This window comes from Heteronotia binoei, chromosome 2 (genome assembly GCF_032191835.1).
Source record: "Heteronotia binoei isolate CCM8104 ecotype False Entrance Well chromosome 2, APGP_CSIRO_Hbin_v1, whole genome shotgun sequence".
NCBI classification, from domain to species: Eukaryota; Metazoa; Chordata; class Lepidosauria; order Squamata; family Gekkonidae; genus Heteronotia; species Heteronotia binoei.
In genome coordinates, this window is record NC_083224.1 from 62,177,010 (window position 1) to 62,198,833 (window position 21,824).

Sequence of the window (21,824 nt, forward strand, 5' to 3'; positions counted from 1 at the left end):
TAATTGCTGTGATAGTTCTGGAGCATGTAGTACATGGAAATATTTGGACAGATTCTGGGTTGACATTTGTCTTCTCTGACAGGTGGACACACACATCCATGCTGCAGCTTGCATGAACCAGAAGCACTTGCTACGATTCATTAAGAAGTCATATCGGATTGATTCTGAAAGGGTGGTGTACAAGTCCAAGGACAAGATGCTAACACTCAAGCAGATCTTTGAGCAGTTGAATCTTCACCCGTATGACCTGACTGTGGACTCGCTTGACGTACATGCAGTGAGTCCCGCTTTGCCTTATCCACTTTGCCCCTGGGTGTGGTTCTGTCAAATGCTGGTCCAGCAAGTGTTCTTTGCACTTTCCCTGCACCCAGTCACTTGGTGTCTATCATGTTTACATTTAAAAAAAAAGAATCCAGAATTTTTTTATGACACATAAGATTGTCTCTCAACTGCACATTGATGATACTTCTGACTGAAGTTGATTTGTGTTTGTTTCTATGTGTCTGTTTTTAATTCTTTTGCTATTTTATATTATGAACAGGGAACCTACAAGGATTTGCAAGAAGGAGGAACAACTGGAAAACCCTACCTCATCTCCCAAAATCTGCCCCATTCACACTTTCCATTAAATCTCAGATGCTTTTAAGACTAATTTCCCTCCCCTTCCTTTCCCCTTTAACTAAATATTCCTTATGGAGCATTTTCAGGCCTCATTAGATTGTTTTTAAAAGGGTGAGAAGAGACACCCGGGAGCAGGATTTGTGTGTGTGTGTGGGGGGGTAATTTGGGCTACCACAGGATAGGGAGATTACAAAGTTATCCTCTGCAGCCAGGGGGAAGACCTTACACATGCGGAAATATTGTACTGGATCCAGCTGTATATTTTCCTGCATATCTGGGCCACCTATAGTACATAGAAGCCCTTATCTTATCTATAGGTGGCCCACTTCTGCAGCAGGTCCAACTCTTAGATGTCTTCTGTCTTGAAAATCATCTGGGAGGGGGGACACGGGGGATGTCTCATTCCCCCCCCCCCCGATCACCTGAGCTGTTGAGGTCCATCAGGCCCCAGATAACAAAGCCACATCTATATAAACTGTGCCTGCACTTTATGAACTTTATGAACACCTATGAGCACTGGCACTTTCAGAAGAGCACTTAATATCTACCTCCCTACTGGTAACTTTGACTTCCACTCCACTCTCCACTGAGATAATTGTTTTATATTGCTGGCCACTAAATGGATTAGAATTGTTATTAATTATTTAATTAGATACTATTTAATCGCTTAGCACTGCATATATAACTGCATATATAAATAACTAATAACAATTCTAATCCATTTAGTGGCCAGCAATATAATATATATATATATTTAGCATATTAATTGTTGGGGATTGAAATTGAGGGGGGTTATTTATTAATATGTTATTGAAGAAATTAACTATTTTTTGGCTAATCAATTAGAGGGGAGTTTTAGGGCGGGTCTTTTTAATTAAATTAACTATTGATTAAATTAGGAGTGTGCCGGACAATTGGGGCTTTTGAAGTGGGCAGTGGGGGGTTTTAAGTTTTAAGATAATATAGGTGGGGGGTGAGGTCGTCTTGGTATTAGCGACGGCCACACCGGACGCAGGTGTGGATGTCCGACCTGGGGATTCCAGTGCTCCTGGGGAGGGGAAGGTATGACGGTGGGAGCAGACAGAATTATAAAGGAAGGAGATGGAGACGAAACAGTGCTCGGCCTCCTTCCAGTCTGTGTCCCATCCCGACGGTGACAGGTAGTGGGGCTAAGAGGAATAGCCCGCCTCCGCCATTGGTGTTATGTAATGCCAGGTCCATAAATAATAAGACCTCGATCCTTAGGCGGATCTAGCCATCCTATGTATGATTGTGACTATAGCACCTTATATCACCTGTTTTTATCTATTTTAATTAATTTATGTAATTGAATTGTATTTTTAAATTTTGTTTACATTGTATTTTACTTAAATCATGGTTTCCATGTCTGTGAGCCGCCCTGAGCCTGCCTTTGGCGGGGGAGGGCGGGATATAAAAATAAACTTGACTTGACTTGACTTAGGGAGTTCCTGCTCAAGCAGGATATGGACCTGGCTTGCATGACCGAGACCTGGGTGCAAGATGGGGAGACGGTGGCTCTCTCCCAGATGACTCCCCCGGGTTACTCAGTCTTTCACCAATCACGGACTAGCAGGCGGTGGGGGGGGGATGGTGCTATTCATATGGGAGTATTACTCCTTCCAGGCTCTCCCGGCCCCAACGATCAATGGTATTGAATGTGCTGGACTGGCGTGGGACGTTGTGGAGGGGTTGGCGATCTGGCTGGTGTACCATCCGCCTAACGCACCGGCCAGTGCCTTACCATCCCTGATGGAGGCCGTGGCAGGCTGGGCGTTGGAATACCCAGGGGTGATGGTCCTGGGTGATTTCAATGTCCACACCGATGACACAGCCTCCAATCTGGCGATGGGCCTAGTGTCTTCCATGGCGACACTGGGACTCTCCCAATTGGTTACAACTCCCACACACCAGGCTGGTCACATGTTAGATTTGATCTTTGCATCTGGGATTTTGGTGGACGATATTGCCGCAGATGCGGTGCCATGGTCGGATCACCTTGCCCTCAAGGCCAGTGTGAAGGCGCCGCCCCAACCCTGTATGGGCGGAGAGCCTATTTTGGCTCGCCCGCGGAGTCTGATGGACCCTGAGCAGTTCCAAATGGCCCTGCGGGATCCCTGGCCCCCTGGCAATTCCCTTAATGACCTGGTTGAGGCTTGGTATGGCCGGCTATTCAGGGCCATCAACGAGATCGCACCCTGACATCCTCTGCGCCCTCGTGTGAGGCTGTCTCCATGGTATACTGTGGAGCTACAGCAGCTGAAACAAGGGCTCAGACGACTGGAAAGGCAGTGGCGGCATACTCATGATGAAGCAACGAGAACATCCTAAAGAACGTTTATGAGGTCTTATGAGATGGCAGTCAAAGCCACAAAGAAGGACTATTTTGCGGCTAGGGGGTTGGCCTTACAGTGGCTTTCCTCCTTCCTTGATGGACGGGGACAAAGGGTGGCAATTGGGGGAGAGCTGTCCCAGAGGCACTCTCTAGATTGTGGGGTGCCGCAGGGAGCAGTTCTCTCTCTGATGTTATTTAACATCTACATGCGCCCCCTTGTCCAGATTGCCCGGAGGTATGGGCTGGGGTGTCATCAATATGCGGATGACACCCAGCTCTATCTACTAATGGACGGCTGGCTTCACTGCATCCCAAAAAACCTGGACCTGGCACAGCAAGCTGTGGCAGGTTGGCTCAGGCTGAGTGGGTTGAAGCTGAATCCAATGAAGATGGAGGTCCTTTGCTTGGGTCGTGGCACTCTGGGAGGAGAAATGCCTCTCCCAGTTTTTGACAGTGTGTCACTGAAAGCAGTGCACTGGGTCAAGAGTTTGGGGGTCCTACTGGAGCCTTCATTGTCAATGGAGGCCCAGATAGTGGCCACTGCCAAGTCCGCGTTTTTTCATCTTAGACAGGCGAGGCAGTTGGCCCCCTTCCTCGAGCGACTGGATTACTGTAATGCCCTCTACATGGGGATGTCTTTGTGCCGAACCCGGAAGCTGCAGCTGGTGCAGAACGCAGCGGCTAGGCTATTGTTAGGGCTCCCGAAGTGGGAGCACATACAGCTGGGGCTGCGCGGGCTGCACTGGCTTCTGGTTGCATACCGGGTTCGGTACAAAGTGCTGGTTATTACCTTTAAAGCCCTATATGGTCGAGGGCCTGCCTACCTGAGGGACCGTCTCTCCCCATACGAACCCCAGAGAGCACTGAGGTCAGTGGGAAAGAACCAGCTGAACATCCTTGGGCCGAGGGAGGCCAAATTGAAGAACACAAGGGAACGGGCCTTCTCTATCGCAGCTCCACACCTGTGGAATCAACTTTCGGATGAAGTGCGGGCCCTGCAGAGTCTTGAGCAATTCCGCAGGGCCTGCAAGACTACTCTTTTTAAAATGGCCTTCACTGAATGCTGAGTTAATGATAGATTCGCTGCTGTTGTATTCCACCATCAATTTATTAAAAACCTGAAATTTAGCACCATAAATGTTAATTTTAATTGGAATGTTGATTTATAATGTAGTATTTATTGAATTATATAATTTTATTGTATTATATTGAATTAATATGTTGTGAGCTGCCCTTAGCCTGCTTCGGCGGGGAGGGCGGGATATAAATAAAAAGTATTATTATTATTATAATAAATGAATGTGTTATATGCACCTCATTTATGTTACAGGGTCGCCAGACTTTCCAACGTTTTGACAAGTTCAATGCCAAGTATAATCCAGTGGGTGCAAGTGAGCTGCGTGATCTCTACCTCAAATCTGAAAACGCCATCAATGGTGAATACTTTGCCACAATCATCAAGGTTAGCCAATATGGTATGCGAGCATTTGTGTCTGTATGGCCAGTGATTTGAGGGTAAGGCCAGTTCCTGGAAGCACATCAGGCGCAAGTTATTCCTTTTCCCTCTGCTTCCCAGGAGGTTGGCTCTGACCTGGAGGATGCCAAGTACCAATATGCAGAGCCACGACTCTCCATCTATGGGCGTTCACCAGAAGAGTGGCCCAAATTAGCCAACTGGTTCAATCAACACCGTGTCTATTCTCCCAATATGAAATGGATGATCCAGGTGCCCAGAATCTAGTACGTACTGTGGAGAAAGAATGGGGACACTTCAAAGTAGCACTTCAGAAATACCAACTTAGCTGAATATTGATGGAGTCTGTAGATCACATATATTAAAAAACCAACTTCTAGATTGTATCTCTAATGTGATCACAAAACAGGGCAGAACAAGGGAGAGAGCTATGCAGAAACCTTGGCTCTCGATGGCCTACTTTCCATTCTTTGGGGCAATGGATATCAATCTGAAATGCGACTTCCTCTGGCCCATTGACTGGATTAATGGCTGTCCAGAGCAGAAACCAAAGCTTGACTTCATTCATTGCTATCTCGAGTTGCAACATGCTTACTTTTTCTTCCTGTGTCTAACTGTTCTGGAATGTTTCTGTCTTTCCCCCAGTGATGTGTTCAGGTCTAAGAACTTCTTGCCACACTTTGGGAAGATGTTGGAGAACATCTTTGTGCCAGTGTTTGAGGCAACAATTAACCCACAGAACAACAAGGAGCTGAATGTGTTTCTGCGCCATGTGAGTTCTGCCAGTCCCTTTGCCAAAGAGGGAGAGTGGTAGCTTAGGTCCAGCCCTCATGTCAGAAATAGCCAAGTGTTTGTATTGAAGGAAACACATCTGTTGTGTCAGGAACTCAGTCAGATGCTAAGTAAGTCTCAGGCACAATATCATCAATTAAAGGAGGTAAATGCCCCATCTCATCTAATGCCCTGTCACTAAGACTTCCTTGTACCAGATGGTACACAAGAACTATTTTAAAAACCTAATATCATATTGGATTCTAACCCTCTGTCCCAACAAGGAAATCCTTTAGACAAAAGTGGACATCTCAGCTCCCATTTCTCTGGAATATGCCTCTACACGATTATTGATAATCGTGTAGAGGCATATTCCAGAGAAATGGGAGTGGGTATAGTTTTTTAAGTAAGTGGAGATAGTTGTGTTAAGGGAGGGAGAGGAATATATTTTGAATTTGTTTTGGACTGTCCCTTAGAACCAGTTGTATAATTTGCAGATTACTGGCTTTGATAGTGTGGATGATGAATCCAAGCACAGTGGACACATGTTCTCCACCAAGAGTCCCAAACCAGAGGAATGGAACTATGAGAAGAATCCATCCTACACATATTATCTATACTACATGTATGCCAACATTCTGGTGCTCAATCATCTCCGACGGTGAGTCCCAAGTCTTGGAAAGTGGGGTTGTTTTTGGAGAAAGACTGTGATACTCGTCTCACACTACCCCTTGGTTGGTGGTGGGAAGAATTTTTCTAGATGCTAGTTCTGCTATTTACTAACCCCAGCTTTTCCAAAACTAATCTCTATCAGTCCCTCCTCTTTATGATTTTTAAAAAGTTTTATTGATTTAAACTACTACAAGACAGAAGCATTGCAGAGTATACATAAAAGAAAGGGGAAAAAGAGAAAAAGGGACATACAGAATGGGAAAAACAGAAAACAGAAACCAGTACAAATGTATCAGTTATAATTCCACCTCTCAATATAATACTCTAATCTTTCTACCTACAAATATAAAAATCTCCATTAAATGTTAACTGCCTTTCTTCTTTTACTAGGACAAGAAAAAAAAGAATAATTCTTTTAGTAAACTAGTAAAGCATTGTACAACTAAACAATTCTTAAACACAAATCAGACTGTCTCATCCTCAAATTTTACCAAATTAACTTACAGCTATAACAAGCACAAATTAGATTATTAATTTAGCCAAAACCCTATCATAGAAAGCACATGTATTTCTTTATTCATAGCAGATTGCATAAAGTACCTCAAATGCAGTCAATTACTTTATCAGTCTCTATCTAAAACATTTCTCCTACAGGCATGTTAAAGCAAGTCTACCAAATTACCAAGTTGTTCAAATTCTGCAGCCATTATGTTATCTAGCTTTCCACCATTAATCCTATTTTCACCCCATTAACAACAATCTCTCTAAATAGGCAGACTTACAATATTTACCTATTCACCGGGGAGAGAAGAAAGAGACAGAGAACATTAAAAAGACCCAAATTCCAAAGTCCTGCTTCCCTAGAGTTAAAAACTTTTAAGTTCCTTTAGTTTCTACATCCAAGTTATATCCGAGGCAGCCCATTTGTCCATAGCTTATCTTCTAGTGTCATCTTATATTTCTTAGTCAGAGTTCCTTGTTCAGCCATTCACCAAAGCAGGAAAAAAGCTCCAAAATCCTTTTTGCAGATGGCTTTCCAAATCCAGATTCGATTACTGAAGTGCAGTTTTCCTCTTCTCGACATGGCCCACCTCCTCAACCACCAAGGAAAGAGTTCTTCGCCATTTCCCCTTCTCCAGTTGATATTTTTAATGGTCAGCATCCAGTGAAGAATTAAAAATGCGTCAGATGGGGCCATTTTCTTTTCCCTTTGTTTGTTTCACATAATCACAGTTTTTCCTTCTGTTTCACTGCCACCGATTCACTCTTTTTAATGCAGGGCTCCTGTAGATTTGCCCTTTCATTAGCTGTTAAATCCTCTTCACTCAAGTGGTTAGCTGTAAACATGAAGTAATCTTTAAGAAGCTGTGTGAGTGAAATAAAATCCTCCTTTAGAGATCTGAAATTTGCACTGATATCTTTTCCATGTGCCATTTCATTAAATGATGCCATTTTAAAACTCAGATTGTGCATAAACTCAGTCTCTTAAATCAGATTATTTTTTGCTTCTCTCTTGTTAATTCTTGTTCCACAGCAACTTTAACAAAAGTTGTTAAGAGACATTCTTTCAGCTACCGACAGATAAAGGAGACAGAACTTTCTGTATTTCCCTTTTGTATTCAGATCATATTGCGGATCCTTGATGATCTTTGTAATATATGTCCAATTAAAGTCCGGGTCAATTTTATTGTTTATATTCAAGCCAGTTTGAATAATTAGGGCTGCTCATCACGTTCCAAGGCCTTTCGAAGTAATCCTTGAGCTAGTCTATTGATGGTATGTTAAGTGGCCCATCGGGGGGATAGGGTTAGAGAAAAAAACACCTACTTGTTAGGCAGAGTTGTCGCTTTAGATGTGGAGAAATGTTGCTTTAAAGGATATACTGGAGAAAAAGAAAGCTGAAGCAATCGGGAATTCCTCTTTCATTGCTGACATCAGCGTTCATAGCTGTGGAGCTTCAGGATGCACGACAGGTCTCGGGAGCCGTTGCCTTTGGCCCCTCCCCCCCTAGAATTCCCATGCTGAAGAGAAGGCTCTACAAGTCCCCCCTTTGGGGTATCACTTCGGTGATACCCCTCCAACAACCAGATTCAGAATTGCTGCAAAGAGCATCTGCAGACAACTCTGAAGCCAAGATGACGGATCCCAGAAGTGAGTCCCTCCTCTTTATTAGTCCCACCGTAATCAGCACAATTCCAGGCCCTGCTAGATACATAAATCACTTTGAATTGGATGATCCAAGTGCCCAGAATCTAGTCTGTAATCCAGGCTGTAATATAAGACAGAATTGGTATATTAATTCAGATGATAATTTATTTAGATACTGTAATAGCCCATTTTTGTCTCCAGTCATGTCCCAAAGCAGTTTACAACACCATCCTCTCCTCTTCTGTTTTATCTTCATGCATTATTAATGACCTACAACAACTCACTCTGAATAGTGACACTTCCCTCACACAGGGACTGGGACCTGACCTTTTCTTCCTTATAGATAGCCTGCCAACCTAAAACAATTTCTCACATGCAATTATAACTATTTAACAGTAACTGGACTCTGGTAACAAGACCTGCAGCAAATAAAATGCCACCTTTGTTCTCATATAGACCCTAGCAATGCCATCACTGGACTCAGCAGCATCAGCCATACCATCTCAGGTCCCTACTCACGCTCATCCTCTAATGTAATTTATGCCATCATGTGTCAGCAATGCTCTTTTACCCTTTGCACTGGACAAACAGGCCAGTCCCTACATTCAACAAAGAATTAATAGACATAAGCCTGACATCAGAAACCGCAACATTCAAAAACCAAATGGGGGAACATTTTAACCATCCAGGACATTCAGTTATTGACTCAAGAGTAGCAGTTCTTTTACAAATGAATTTCTAAGGGAGATTAGAAAGAGAGACTGCTGATTTGCAACTGATAATGTGCCTGCTAATATTATTTGGCATCTGAATTCACTCCACTCTCCAAGGACATAAGGACAGATGGACTCACATTCTAGCTGTATCTGAAGAAGTGAAGAGTGACTCATGAAGGCTTATGCCCTGCCACAAATTTTGTTAGTCTTTAAGGTGCTATGGCTACCCATCTTGACCTGTGAGTTAGATTGGGCCAAGAGAGTTGCTGAAAGTCATCCAACAGGCTTCCATGGTAAAGGAGATATTCAGACCTGGGTCTCCTAGATCCTAATTCAGTGCTTTAAACACTGCACTACTCTGGCTTAGAACAGAAGCCCTGCTGAGGTTATCTCCCTCAGATATTTACATATTTTAGTCTCCAGTTCTAAGGAGATAGATCCAAGTAGGTCCGTGTTGGTCTAAAGTAGAACCAAATAGGAGTCAATAGCACCTTTAAGACCAACTTAGTTTTATTCAGAATGTAAGCTTTCGTGTGCTCTAAGCACACTTCATCAGACGAGGAATCCGGCACAGTGAGCAGAGCCGCACATAGCTGGTAGGCAATGGCTCAGAATGTAAAATGGTACAGATTTAAGATCCAGTGACAGAATAGTAAAATTATCTGGTAGGCAGTGGTTTAGAATGTAAAATGGTACAAATATAAGATCCAATGACAGAATAGTAAAATTAACAAATTGAGCAAATCTTTGATCTGAGTAGCATTAAGCTGCTGTTTAAAGACTGCCAGTGAGGGGGAGCTCATCATCTCCCTAGATAGCTGATTCCACCATTGAGCAACTCTCACTGTAAAAAAGTTTTCCCTAGTATCCAGCCAGTACCTTCTCAGCGTTAATGTAAACCCTTTATTGTGAGTCCTCTCCTCCGTTGCCAACAGGAACAGCCCCCTGCCCTCATCTAAGTGACAGCCCTTCAAATACTTAAAAAGAACAATCAGGTTCCCCCCACCATAATAAAATCATACATGTGCCTCTTTTTTAAGAAGATGGATGGCCTGACCTGGATGGCTAGACCAATCTCATTAGATCATAGAAGCCAAGCAAGGTTGGGCCAAGGTTGCTACACAGAGACAGGCCATGACAAACCACCTCTGTTACTTTCTTGCCTTGAAAACCCTGTGGGGTCACCATAAGTTGGCAGCAACTTGATGGCACTTTCCTCTACCTGGTGGATGCAGCTGTAACCTGAGGGCTGCTTTCTAAAAGGAAATAAAAAGCAGCATTTGAAGGGCACACTTTAGAGTGGTGAACTGGTGGGTGGAGAGTGTACTTAACTGTTCCTGATGCTCTACTGGCTCTCCTTGGGGTGGAAAAGCAACAGTGACTTCATGCCTTCCCCCCACTTCCTCATTCTAAATTGTATCTACCCAAATGTTGTTATTGTAAAAATGGCTGTTGGGGTTTAGTGACATGCATCTCCTGGAAACATTTTATTTAACTTCTCAGTTTCTGTGGTTTCTGCACTTTGGAATTCCTGATATATATTTCTTTTTTCTTAAAACACAGGAAAATCAGGAGACAACACAGTCTCAATAAGGTTTTACCAATACAAAGCAGAAAAGTGACATAAGGGCTCCCTTCTGTTTGTTAATCCCTTGTGAATGTACTCAGAATGTACACTAGTCTCTTGGCTTCTTCCAGAGAAGAAACCGCAACACGTGATTGCTCCTTCCCTAGATTACATAAATGCATCCAGTGACTGGTGATCTGCATAAAGGCTGCCTTTTTTTATCTTCAGGGAGCGTGGCATGAACACCTTCCTCTTCCGTCCTCATTGTGGAGAAGCTGGTGCTATCACCCACCTGCTGGCTGCCTTCATGACTGCAGATAATATCTCCCATGGCCTGAACTTGAAGAAGGTGAGTTGAGCCTGGAGGGGAAAACACTCCCCTCTGGTTCTTTATGAGATATGAAGATCTTGTCTCTTATCCTTGCATGGTTTCTATTCATATCACACTGTGATATCAGGCACAGGTCCTCATATGGAAATGTTTAGTGACTCCTCAAGAAATGAAGAGTCACACACTGACTCATCTCTGGAATTCTATAACATTGATCCGGCCAGTGCATTCTATGAACATTTGTTTATATTCCAAAAGATGGCAGAAAGCCTTGGGACCCATCATACCTGGATGCATCATTTTCCAGAAGAGACCCATCGGTACTAAGATCTTGCCATGCTTGGGGGGCATTACTACAAAGCCAGAGCTTGATGCTTGCTGGTGGTGCTGAGTAAAAATAAACTAATGAAGACTGCAAACAAATATGGGAGCTGACTTGAACATGACAACAGAGATTCAACTCCCATTTAGAAAGAAGGTGGGAGTAGGGTTGCCAAGTCTAATTCAGAAAATATCTGGGGACTTTGGAGGTGGAGTCAGGAGACTTTGGGGTCGGAGCTAGACTTTCCCATTCCCAAAATACATAAAAATACAGCAGTGCAGTTCACCTGAATAGGCATCATTTCCTCATCTCCCAGTCACTGCAATTCTAGTAAATGAAAGTGTAAACACACAAAAAGCAGCCAAAATGCACAGAATTTGCAAGCTCACATTTCACTGGGGCTTTACTCACAGGAACTGCTGTTCTTCAGGCTAACACTGGCAAATAAAAAGAGAGAGAGGGGGAGTTTTCCTCTATCCCATAAACAGATTCCTATACAAAGACTCTGAAAACAATGCAAAACAAGCACAGAGACATACACCCTCTTACTGGCTCCACAAAGACTTCTCTCTCTCTCTCACTCTCACTCACACACACACAACTGGCTCTGGTGTTTCCACAATGAGGTCTGAAAAGTACAGGAGCTATGCTGCTCTCTCTTTCACACACACACGCTCACACCCACCCACTCTGAAATGAAAGCAAAACAAACTGAGGGGCTGTGCTTTGACAAAGCTCTGCTGCTGGCCCTTCCCCATGAAGTACTTCCTGCTCAAATTTTAAAGGCACACATTTTGAAACAGGACATGTTTGCAGGTTTCTAAACCTGTTGGACATCTACAGGTACATGGTGGCTGTGGAGGCTGAGCTTCTCCTGCTGGCCAGCTGGCTGGCAGTGGGGGGAAGCCTGTAAAAACAGGAGATCCCCCGCTGGGACCTGGGAATTGGGAAGCCTAGGTGGGAGACCACTGTGGAGGAGTGTAAGAGTTTTCTCCATTTTGTTATTGTTATATTTAATGTTTAAAATGATTGCCTTGGGTTGGAGAAGAATTATTTTGGTCTGTTTTAGGCAAAGAATTATAATGTAGAAATAAGGGGAGTGGGGGGTGATGTCACTTCCAGTAAAAAAAAAGTTTTAAAAAGGGTCTTCTTAAGGTCCGAAGAAATGAAACTAACAGTGCATTCTTTGTAAACTGAAACTTAGAGTTGCTTTTAATGATTAGTCAGTATTTGGAGTAGGGTTGCCAAGTCCAATTCAAGAAATATCTGGGGACTTTGGGGTGGAGCCAGGAGACATTGGGGCGGAGCCAGGAGCAAGGGTGTAACAAGCGTAATTGAACAAGGGAGTTCTGGCCATCACATTTAAAGGGACCATACATCTTTTAAATCCCTTCCTTCCATAGGAAATAATGAAAGATAGGGGCACCTTCTTTTCGGGCTCATAGAATTGGACCCCCTGGTCCAATCTTTTTGAAACTTGGGGGGTATTTTGGGGAGAGGTACTGGATGCTATGCTGCAAATCTGGTGCCTTAACCTCAAAAAACAGCCCCTCCCCAGAGCCCCGGATACCCGTGGATCAATTTTCCATTATTTCCTATGAGAATAACTCTCCATAGGAAATAATAGAGTTTCCTCCCCTCCCCCCCATTTTCTCTCTCTCACTCACACACATGCTTAACTGTTTCTGGTGCAGCCGTGCTGGTCTGAAGCAGTAGAACAAAGCAGGAGTCTCTGGTGCCTCCACAACCAGGTTTGGAAAGTACAGGGGCTACGTTGCTTTTTACACACACACGCACTCACTTGTCGAAAGGAAAGAAAACAAACAGAGAGGCTGCACTCTCACGCGGTCTGCTGTTGCTAACCCTTCCCTATGAAACACTTCCTGCTCCAATTTAAAGGCACACACACATTTTAAAACTGTACCTGTTTGCAGGTCCTGCCCAAGATCTAGCCGGCCAGCTGGCTGGGGAAAGCCTGTAAAGCCCAGGAATCCCCTGCTGGGACCTGGGGATTGGGAAGCCTAAGGGGAAGGGAAGGGGCAAAGAGAAGCTGCTGCGATGGGGCAGAGTGGGAGGCGAAAAAAAGGGGCGAGGAGAAGCTGCTGCCATCGGGCTGGGTGGGAAGGGAAGAGAAGAGGCGAGTTGAAGCTGCTGCCATCAGGGCTGGGTGGGAAAGGAAGGGGTGAGCTGAAGCTGCTGCCATGGGGGCTGGGACGGAAGGGAAGGGGCGAGTTGAAGCTGCTGCCATCGGGGCTGGGTGGGAAGGGAAGGGGTGAGCTGAAGCTGCTGCCATGGGGGCTGGGACGGAAGGGAAGGGGCGAGTTGAAGCTGCTGCCATCGGGGCTGGGTGGGAAGGGAAGGGGTGAGTTGCAGCTGCTGCCATGGGGGCTGGGACGGAAGGGAAGGGGCGAGTTGAAACTGCTGCCATCGGGGCTGGGTGAGAAGGGAAGGGGCGAGTTGAACTTGCTGCCATCGGGTCTGGGTGGGAGGGAAAGGGGCGAGTTGAAGCTGCTGCCATTGGGGCTGGGATGGAAGGGAAGGGGTGAGTTCCAGCTGCTGCCATCGGGGCTGGGTGGGAAGGGAAGGGAAGGGGCGAGCTGAAGCTGCTGCCATCCGGGCTGGGTGGGAAGGGAAGGGGCGAGTTGAAGCTGCTGCCATGGGGGCTGGGATGGAAGGGAAGGGGCGAGTTGCAGCTGCTGCCATCGGGGCTGGGTGGGAAGGGAAGGGAAGGGGCGAGCTGAAGCTGCTGCCATTGGGGCTGGGTGGGAAGCGAAGGGGCAAGTTGAAGCTGCTGCCATGAGGGCTGGGATGGAAGGGAAGGGGCGAGTTGCAGCTGCTGCCATTGGGGCTGGGTGGGAAGGGAAGGGGCGAGTGGGGCGAGTTGAAGCTGCTGCCATTGGGGCTGGGTGGGAAGCAAAGGGGTGAGTTGAAGCTGCTGCCATGGGGGCTGGGATGGAAGGGAAGGGGCGAGTTGCAGCTGCTGCCATCGGGGCTGGGTTGGAAGGGAAGGGAAGGGGCGAGCTGAAGCTGCTGCCATCGGGGCTGGGTGGGAAGGGAAGGGGCGAGTTGAAGCTGCTGCCATCGGGGCTGGGTGAGAAGGGAAGGGGCGAGTTGAACTTGCTGCCATCGGGTCTGGGTGGGAGGGAAAGGGGCGAGTTGAAGCTGCTGCCATTGGGGCTGGGATGGAAGGGAAGGGGTGAGTTGCAGCTGCTGCCATCGGGGCTGGGTGGGAAGGGAAGGGAAGGGGCGAGCTGAAGCTGCTGCCATCCGGGCTGGGTGGGAAGGGAAGGGGCGAGTTGAAGCTGCTGCCATGGGGGCTGGGATGGAAGGGAAGGGGCGAGTTGCAGCTGCTGCCATCGGGGCTGGGTGGGAAGGGAAGGGAAGGGGCGAGCTGAAGCTGCTGCCATTGGGGCTGGGTGGGAAGGGAAGGGGCGAGTTGAAGCTGCTGCCATGGGGGCTGGGATGGAAGGGAAGGGGCGAGTTGAAGCTGCTGCCATGGGGGCTGGGATGGAAGGGAAGGGGCGAGTTGAAGCTGCTGCCATGGGGGCTGGGATGGAAGGGAAGGGGCGAGTTGAAGCTGCTGCCATTGGGTCTGGGTGGGAAGGGAAGGAGCGAATTGAAGCTGCTGCCATCGGGGCTGGGTGGGAAGGGGCAAATTGAAGCTGCTGCCATGGGGGCTGGGATGGAAAGGAAAGGGGCGAGTTGAAGCTGCTGCCATGGGGGCTGGGATGGAAGGAAAGGGGCGAGTTGAAGCTGCTGCCATTGGGGCTGGGTGGGAGGGGAAGGGGCGAGTTGAAGCTGCTGCCATGGGGGCTGGGTGGGAAGGGAAGGGGCGAGTTGAAGCTGCTGCCATGGGGGCTGGGATGGAAGGGAAGGGGCGAGTTGAAGCTGCTGCCATTGGGGCTGGGTGGGAGGGGAAGGGGCGAGTTGAAGCTGCTGCCATCGGGGCTGGGTGGGAAGAGAATGGGTGAGTTGAAGCTGCTGCCATGGGGGCTGGGTGGGAAGGGGCAAATTGAAGCTGCTGCCATGGGGGCTGGGATGGAAAGGAAAGGGGCGAGTTGAAGCTGCTGCCATGGGGGCTGGGATGGAAGGAAAGGGGCGAGTTGAAGCTGCTGCCATTGGGGCTGGGTGGGAGGGGAAGGGGCGAGTTGAAGCTGCTGCCATCGGGGCTGGGTGGGAAGAGAAGGGGTGAGTTGAAGCTGCTGCCATGGGGGCTGGGATGGAAGGGAAGGGGCGAATTGAAGCTGCTGCCATTGGGGCTGGGTGGGAGGGGAAGGGGCGAGTTGAAGCTGCTGCCATCGGGGCTGGGTGGGAAGAGAAGGGGTGAGTTGAAGCTGCTGCCATGGGGGCTGGGATGGAAGGGAAGGGGCGAATTGAAGCTGCTGCCATTGGGGCTGGGTGGGAAGGGAAGGGGTGAATTGAAGCTGCTGCCATTGGGGCTGGGTGGGAAGGGAAGGGGCGAGTTGAAGCTGCTGCCATTGGGGCTGGGTGGGAAGGGAAGGGGCGAATTGAAGCTGCTGCCATTGGGTCTGGGTGGGAAGGGGCGAGTTGAAGCTGCTGCCATTGAGGCTGGGTGGGAAGGGAAGGGAATGGGTGAGTTGAAGCTGCTGCCATGGGGGCTGGGTTGGAAGGGAAGTGGCAAGTTGAAGCTGCTGCCATCGGGGCTGGGTGGGAAGGGGCGAGTTGAAGCTGCTGCCATCGGGGCTGGGTGGGAAGGGAAGGGGCGAGTTGAAGCTACTGCCATGGGGGCTGGGACGGAAGGGAAGGGGCGAGTTGAAGCTGCTGCCATCGGGGCTGGGTGGGAAGGGAAGGGGCGAGTTGAAGCTGCTGCCATCGGGGCTGGGTGGGAAGGGAAGGGGCGAGTTGAAGCTGCTGCCATGGAGGCTGGGACGGAAGGGAAGGGGCGATTTGAAGTTGCTGCCATCGGGGCTGGGTGGGAAGGGAAGGGCGAGTTGAAGCTGCTGCCATGGGGGCTGGGACGGAAGGGAAGGGCGAGTTGAAGCTGCTGCTATCGGGGCTGGGAGGGAAGGGAAGGGGCGAGTTGAAGCTGCTGCCATCGGGGCTGGGTGGGAAGGGAAGGGGTGAGTTGAAGCTGCTGCCATCGGGGCTGGGTGGGAAGGGAAGGGCTGCCATTTCCCCCCCGCTTCCGGATTTTTGGCGAGCAGGGGAGGAAGCTCCAAATCGGGGGGCCCCCCGCCCGGGGCGGGGGTTTGGGAAGCCTAATTTGGAGGGAACATAAGAAGAGGCTTGCTGGATCAAATTAATGGTCCATCGAGTCCAGCATCTTGTCTCACACAGTGGCCAATCAGTTCCTCTGGATGGCCAACAACAGGGCACATAGAGACGCAGCCTTTCCCCTGATGTTCCCTCCTGGCTCTGGGATTCAAAGGATTAGTGCCTCTGAAGGTGGAGTTCCCTTCAGTCACCATGCCTCTGATAGACTTATTCTCCATGAATCTATCTAATCCCCTTTTAAAGCTGTTTATTCCTGTGGCCATCACTACAGTGATCTGGCAGTGAATTCTACATTTTAATCACTCTTTGTGTAAAGCAGCATTTTCTTTTTTCCATCCTGAACCTACTGCCTTCAAGTTCTAGTATTTTGAAAGAGAGAAAAAGTTATCTTTGTCAACTGTTTCCACCCGGTGCATAATCTTATAAACTTCTATTTGTACTCCTTAGTCGTCTCTTTTCTAAACAAAAGTCCCAGACTCTTCAGCCTTTCCTCATAGGGAAGGTTCTGCAGCCCCCTAATTGTCTTGATTGCCCTCTTTGCTTTTTCCAGCTCTGCAATGTCCTTTTTGAGATACAATGACCAGAACTGTACATTGTATTCCAAATGAGGCCGCACCACAGATCTATACAGAGGCATTACAATGTCAGCCATTGTATTCTCAGTCCCTTTCCTAACAAATCCTAACATACAGTTTGCCTTTTTGACCTCTGCAGCACATTGGTCTGACACTTTCATCGAGCTATCCACTATGATCCAAAGATCTTTTTTCCCCTGTCAGTCTCAGCAAATTCACACCTCATTAGTCTATATTTGAAGATGGGATTTATTGTGTCAGTGCGCATTACCTTATACTTTCTAACACTGAACATTTGCCACTCACCCAGTTTGTGGAGGACCTCTTGGAGCTCTTCACAGTCAGCCTTGGTTTTCACTATCCTGAATAATTTCGTGTCATCTGCAAACTTGGCCGCTACCCTAGTTCCAGATCACTGATGTATAAATTATATAGTACCCCCCAATACCTATCCTAGTGGGACCCCACTGCTGACTTCTCTCCATAGTGAGAACTGTCCATTGATTCATACTCTTTGCTTCCCATCATTTAACACTTTTTAATCCATAAGAGAACCTGTCCTCTTATCCCATGACTGCTAAATTTACTCAGGAGTCTTTGGTGAGGTACCTTGTCAAAAGTCTTTTCCAAGTACTTAAGGTCTACCAGGTCACTGTTGTCTAGATGCTGCTGCAAGAAGGAAGAAGCTGACCTGGCTAAGGAATCTGGTTGAGCTAAAGAAATTAATTTGTTCTAGAACCTACTACAGGATGGAGAATGGTTAAGTTAGCAGAATGAGTTTTCCATTGTTGTTAACTCAAGTGCTGTTAGTATTTTTGTGTTAGCTGTTATTTTTTAAAGATAGCATAAGTTATTAATCATTTTAGATTTTTCAGTAAAAATTTGCCTTTGTTGCACAAGTATGCTTGTATCTGAACCTTTGCTTTCCACCCCATGTCTAAAGGCCATCTTACCTGGTAGGAAAGACTGTTGGGTGGAGGCAGACCAGAGGAGAAAAAAAGACATCTGTTTGGTGCTAGTGGTGAAGGTCACTAGAAGAAAGGAATTAAAAAGAGGGCTACGTAAACTGTTTTGTTCCCCTTGCACTATAGACTACAGACTGTTACTCCCACTAGCAGGATGAAAAAGATTTTGTCTACATTGCCCTAAGCTCTTGCGTTTCTCTTCACAGAGTCCTGTACTTCAATATCTCTACTTCCTAGCCCAGATCCCCATAGCCATGTCTCCACTCAGCAACAACAGTCTCTTCCTAGAATATGCCAAGAACCCACTTCTTGATTTCCACCAGAAAGGTCTGATGGTATCCTTGTCTACAGATGACCCTATGCAGTTCCACTACACCAAGGTGGGAAGCTGGGTCCTCAACTACTGTATGTGATGGCTCTCAGAGCTGGCATAAGGGAGAGGTTTTTAGCTTTTACAGTATATTGCACATGTTTCCTTCTCTCTCTCTCTGCTTCCCAGGAGCCTCTTATGGAAGAATATGCCATTGCTGCCCAAGTCTTCAAGCTCAGCACATGTGACATGTGTGAGATTGCACGCAATAGTGTCCTGCAGTGTGGCCTGTCTCATGAGGTATAGAATTCATATGGAAATTTCAGAGAGCTACTGACTCTTTTCCTAGTGCAGTGGCTGAAGGAAGATTGAGGGCCAAACGAAGTGATACTTTTCAGAGAGTTGGGCCCACGTTCCAAAGTTATGCAAATAATTCAGTCTCCTGGTCAGGGCCTTTCGTCTCAGGATGATACTGCTGGGAGAAGGCAGGAGTGCCTCCTCCTCCCACTCCACAGTTCAGAACTGAATTGTGCTGCCACTGATTTTTTTAATGACATTCCCTTCACCTGTTGTATGAGTGGGGTCTAGGATTGCCAGTTCTAACTCAAGCAATACCTGGGGACTTTGGGGGTGAAGTCAGGAGCAAGGGTGTGACAAGCACAACTGAAGTCCAAAGGGAGTTCTGGCCATCACATTTAAAGGGACTGCATGCCTTTTAAATGCCCTTCTTCCATTTGGAAATAATGAAGGATAGGAGCACCTTCTTTTGGGACTCATAAAATTGGATCCCCTGGTCCAATCTTTTTGGAACTTGGAGGAGGGGTGTTTTGAGGAGAGGCACTAGATGCTATGCAGAAAATATGGTGCTTCTACCTCCTGCTGAACCTCAGAGACCCATGGATCAATTCTCCATTATACCCTATGGGAATTGGCTTCCATAGGGTATAATGGAGTGCCCAGCAGACATTTCCCTGCCCCCTCCAGCTTTCTGATAACCCTGAAGTGGAGGCAGGGCCTCCAAACTGAGGGATCCCCTGCCCCCAAATGGGGATTGGCAACCCTAATGGGTCTGAGTTCCCTGGACTCCACTCACAAAAAAAAGTATTATGTAGTTTGGCCCTGAGCAAGGGAAGGAAATAGAGCAATAGGATATTCCTTGTATTAAACAACTGGGGGGTTGATAAAAGGGAAGTAGAGAATAGGAGGACTGGCTTGTGAAGATTTAATTAAATTTTTCAATTTATACCCTGCCCTATCCAGCAAGCCGGCTCTGGGCGGCTTACAACATTAAAAAACCTTACAAAAACATTAAACAAACTACATCCAAACTAAATAATATCATAATTACAGAATTAACACAAACCATGATCCACATCATTGGCAACAAGTCATAAAGCACATATAGGCTGGTAGTGTTCAGCATAACATAAGCACCTAGATGGTAAGGTGCTGGGGGGAGTGATGACTTCAGGGGACACCTGCTGGATCAATTAAAAGCCTGGCGGAAGAGCTCCATCTTACAGGCAATGTGAAAATTAGATAAGTCCTGCAGGGCCCGGATCTCCAGCGGGAAGATGGGCTAGAAATGACTGGAGCCCAGATCTTTGCAAATGGGTCTAAGAGGATTACCGTAGCTATCATTTTACTTCACTCTTACAGGAAAAACTCCATGTCCTGGGGAAGAATTATTTGGAAGAGGGGCCTCAAGGAAATGACATCCGCAAGACCAATGTGGCTCAGATCCGTATGGCCTACCGCTATGAGACGTGGTGCTATGAGCTTGACCTTATAGCTGAGGGGCTGAAAATGGTGGAATAGTTTCCTTTCAGTGCTATGTCTGCTGTACTGCCTGATCCTTGCCACACCACAGAGCAGACCTGAAGAAGAGAAGTCAGTGACTCCATTAAACACCAGGCAGTTTAAGGGGTGGGGGCTTAACCTCAGGGCTGCTGCTTCAGATTACACTGATAAGGAATCTAAACTGTGTGCTGTGTTTACTGGGCTCTCCTGTGCTTTTCTATTGTGCCAACAGAAGTGTGTCCAACATCCTGGGGAGGGGAGCAGTTCTCACTACACATCTTGCTGCAAGTCTAACAGATAAGTCCATATGTAAAACAGCCTGGGAGCTCTATTCTTGTCTTCCCAGCCTTGCTGTGAATGCGTGTTGTGGCTTTTATAAATTGGAGAATATATTTGTCACAGTAATTCACATTGCCTCTTCATAGCAACACATTGTCCCAGTTGTTCCACAGAAGTCCCCAGAAGCACATTATCAAGACCATCTTCAACGGGAAGATCGAGTCTTGGATCTACTAGACTCAAGGATTTCCAATACTAGAAGGGAGGGTGATTTTCACTGCTTCTACTGCAGACCTCAGGCTCCACTGTCTTGCAGTTCCCGGGGGCTCCTACCTCCTCAGGTGCAGAAGCCAGGAGTCATTTTGGGCTGCAGCAGGAGGGGGAGGGAAGGAAGTTGCCCTCCACTGTCAGAAATCCCTTCAACTGGCAGAAGTCACTTGTTGAATAAACCTTGCCCCATCTCCTAAGTGCTGTTCTTACTACTGCATTGTTCTGTTTCCAGTGTAATGTAACATGATTTGACTAAGTGGATGTCAAAATGTGGGTCATTTCAATAGTGCAGAAGTTTAAAAATGCCTCCAAAATTTAATATTTGCCTCAAAGCCACATCTTGGATTCTATGGCTATAGTCAGTTTTGTAACAACACCCCACCCTCTGAAATAAAACCACATAATGGGCAACTATAACAGAACTTTTGTACTTGGTATAAAAGAAAGACCTCATACAAACGACTGAATTATGTGGATTGTAGTAGGAAACCCAACAAGTCATGACAGAGTTACCAGCTCTGGGTTGGGAAATACCTGGAGATTTTGGGGGTGAAGCCTGGAGAGGGTAGGGTTTCAGGAGGGGAGGGACCTCAGTAAGGTGTAATGCCATACAATCTACCTTCCAAAGCAATGATTTTCTCCAGGGGAACTGATCTCTATAACCTGGAGGCCAGGTGGATATCCAGGAGATGTCTAGCCACCACCTGGAGATGGTAAAAGGAGAGGGGTCACTAATAGGATAAATACAGCACAACTAAAGTTATAGTAACCAAGTAACTATGACTGTATTAGAACAAACAATACAAAATCATACAAAAACAATCAATTGGAGTCTAAACAATAATTCCCAAAAGTTTCACAATTCCATCAACAGAGTCCCGATGAACAGGAAGTCAACTTGGTTACTCCTACTTCAAATCCTCTTCCAGCAAAGGGTGCTCCATACCAATATGTCTCAACCACTGCAGAAAATAATAACAACAACTAAAATATTCTATGCAGACAGGAATACATGATCATAGCCAAAACCGCCTTGATATATACTCACAAGGCAAAAAGCACAGAAAGATATAAATGTGTTTCCAAATGGCAGGTGACTGCAAAATGCCACAGAATTCTTTTCTGGTGCGTCAATAGACTGCACATAGCTGTAAAACACAATCAAGAGCCACTCAAAAATTAATAAATTTTTAGGGCAAACATAGCCAAATGTTTGGTATGGTGCCCAAAGGAAAATCTCCTTTATACTTACAATTGTACTTTATACTTATAGCACTGCTGTCTGCTGCCTTATTTTGAATGGCAACTGTACATGTGTGTACTCCACTAGTTCTTATCTGCCTTCTGTATTGATGCTTTTGTCTTTATTTCTGTATTTACAGCAATTTATAGCACTGCTATAAAGCAGTGCTTTC

The 21,824-nt window shown here is 46.7% G+C and overlaps 1 protein-coding gene across 1 annotated transcript in view; it reads left to right on the forward strand.

Annotated features, from left to right (window-relative positions):
• AMPD1 (adenosine monophosphate deaminase 1) overlaps positions 1-20,791 on the forward strand; it is a 45,656-nt gene extending 24,865 nt beyond the window's left edge. Inside the window, exons 7-15 of the mRNA XM_060231180.1 lie at positions 83-277; positions 4,305-4,436; positions 4,551-4,714; positions 5,094-5,220; positions 5,717-5,880; positions 10,551-10,671; positions 17,957-18,130; positions 18,250-18,360; positions 19,720-20,791. Of these exons, the coding sequence (XP_060087163.1) occupies positions 83-277; positions 4,305-4,436; positions 4,551-4,714; positions 5,094-5,220; positions 5,717-5,880; positions 10,551-10,671; positions 17,957-18,130; positions 18,250-18,360; positions 19,720-19,878 (1,347 nt within the window). The 3' untranslated portion in view covers positions 19,879-20,791. The remainder of the gene's footprint in view (positions 1-82; positions 278-4,304; positions 4,437-4,550; positions 4,715-5,093; positions 5,221-5,716; positions 5,881-10,550; positions 10,672-17,956; positions 18,131-18,249; positions 18,361-19,719) is intronic.
• Positions 20,792-21,824: the final 1,033 nt, after the last annotated feature.